Here is a 1,618-nt window from a genome sequence, read left to right as displayed (position 1 = left end):
TGTGGGTGTTTTGGTGGTCATCTGAACTTTCTCTTCAGTGCAGAAAGCACCTATGGAACCACTTGGGACCACAAACCTGACATGCGAGGGGAGCCCATGTTCTCAGCAATTAACCATACACCCTTAGTGGAGCCAACACTTAAATACTAACTCCTCATAGGTGTATGCTTGGTCACTATCCCAAACTATGAAACGCAGAGAGCCCTAACATAAGGCACTTTCAGCATGCACAGCCATTGCCTTCTTCCTTTGTTCAGATAGGCCCACTGTAGAGTTGCACCCTTTGATCCAGTGGGTCTCCAGGGATTCCCAAGAGACTCCTCCCTTCAGCAACTGGCTAAAGCACCGAGATTTTGGTGTGGTGACTACCCCTCTGACAGTCTGTCCTTTTTGATTCCTTCTAGATGAAGCCAAGAGATGGACCAGAACCAGGGAACCACACTCTGCTCTCAGGATTTGTCCTCTCGGGGTTGTCCAAACACCCAGAACTGCAGCGCTTGCTCTTCTTCACATTCTGCTTCATTTACACCATCGCCATCATTGGCAACCTTCTCATCTTCATGGTCACAGTGCACCCCTCCCTCCGCATGCCCATGTACTTCTTCCTCCGGGTCCTGTCCTTCCTGGATATTTCCACAGCATCGGTCGTTGTTCCCAAGATGCTGGTAAACTTCCTGTCAGAGGACAGGAGCATTTCCTACATGGGCTGTGCCACGCAGCTCTACTGTGTGATTTTTTTAGGAGCCACTGAATGGTACCTTTTGGCAGCCATGGCCTATGACCGTTATGTGGCCATATGCAACCCTCTTAGATATGCAATCATCATGAACAGCAGAGTTTGTCTTTCCTTGGTTCTGTTGTCATGCTGCAGTGGTAATGTCGTGTCCATGGTGCAGACAGCTTGGGTGTTTGCGTTGTCCTTTTGTGGGCCCAGGAAGATTAACTACTTCTTCTGTGATATTCCCCCCCTCATTATGCTCTCCTGCACTGACACTTCTTTGTATGAAAAGCAGATCATTATAGCCACAGCACTGGTCATCTTTACTCCATTTTGTCTCATTCTGGTATCCTATGCCTGCATCATCTCCAGCATCCTGAAGATTTCCTCTGCAAACGGCAGAAACAAGATCTTCTCCACCTGCTCCTCACACCTAATTGTTGTAACATTGTACTGTGGAAGTGGGACTTTGATTTACTTACAGCCCAAAGCTAGTTACTCTCAAGACACAAAGAAATTTATGCCTCTCACATACACAGCCATAACTCCTATGCTAAACCCCCTGATTTACAGCCTGAGAAATAAAGATGTGAAAGAAGTACTAATCAGAATGATGGCTGAGCTGATGAATAAATAAATCTTTTCTTGTCTGAGAATAAATATTTCTCTTGTCCATTATTGGTGGGTGTGTAATGTTTACTAGCACTGGAAACACCAGAAGCTAAGGGGTGTTTCATACTGAGAATATTTTGTCATTGTTCTTGGCTTCAGAAGCAAATTATTTATAATTTGTATTTCTGTATAGCAGACATTTCCATGTCTGTATTCTAGACATTTCTTCTAAAACAGAGCAGCCAAAAATCACCCTACTTCCCACATCTTTTTCATATTCAGGCTTGA

At 44.9% G+C, this 1,618-nt stretch overlaps 1 protein-coding gene across 1 annotated transcript; it reads left to right on the top strand.

The window, feature by feature from the left end:
* The first annotated feature begins 404 nt into the window (after positions 1-404).
* Positions 405-1,355, top strand: LOC106890097 (olfactory receptor 10A7-like). The gene has a single exon (XM_014945680.1). It carries the CDS (start codon positions 405-407, stop codon positions 1,353-1,355), a length of 951 nt encoding a protein of 316 aa, XP_014801166.1.
* Positions 1,356-1,618: the final 263 nt, after the last annotated feature.

This window comes from Calidris pugnax, unplaced genomic scaffold (assembly GCF_001431845.1).
Source record: "Calidris pugnax isolate Ruff unplaced genomic scaffold, ASM143184v1 scaffold146, whole genome shotgun sequence".
In the NCBI taxonomy this organism is placed as follows: Eukaryota; Metazoa; Chordata; class Aves; order Charadriiformes; family Scolopacidae; genus Calidris; species Calidris pugnax.
This window is presented reverse-complemented; position numbering and strand designations above follow the sequence as displayed.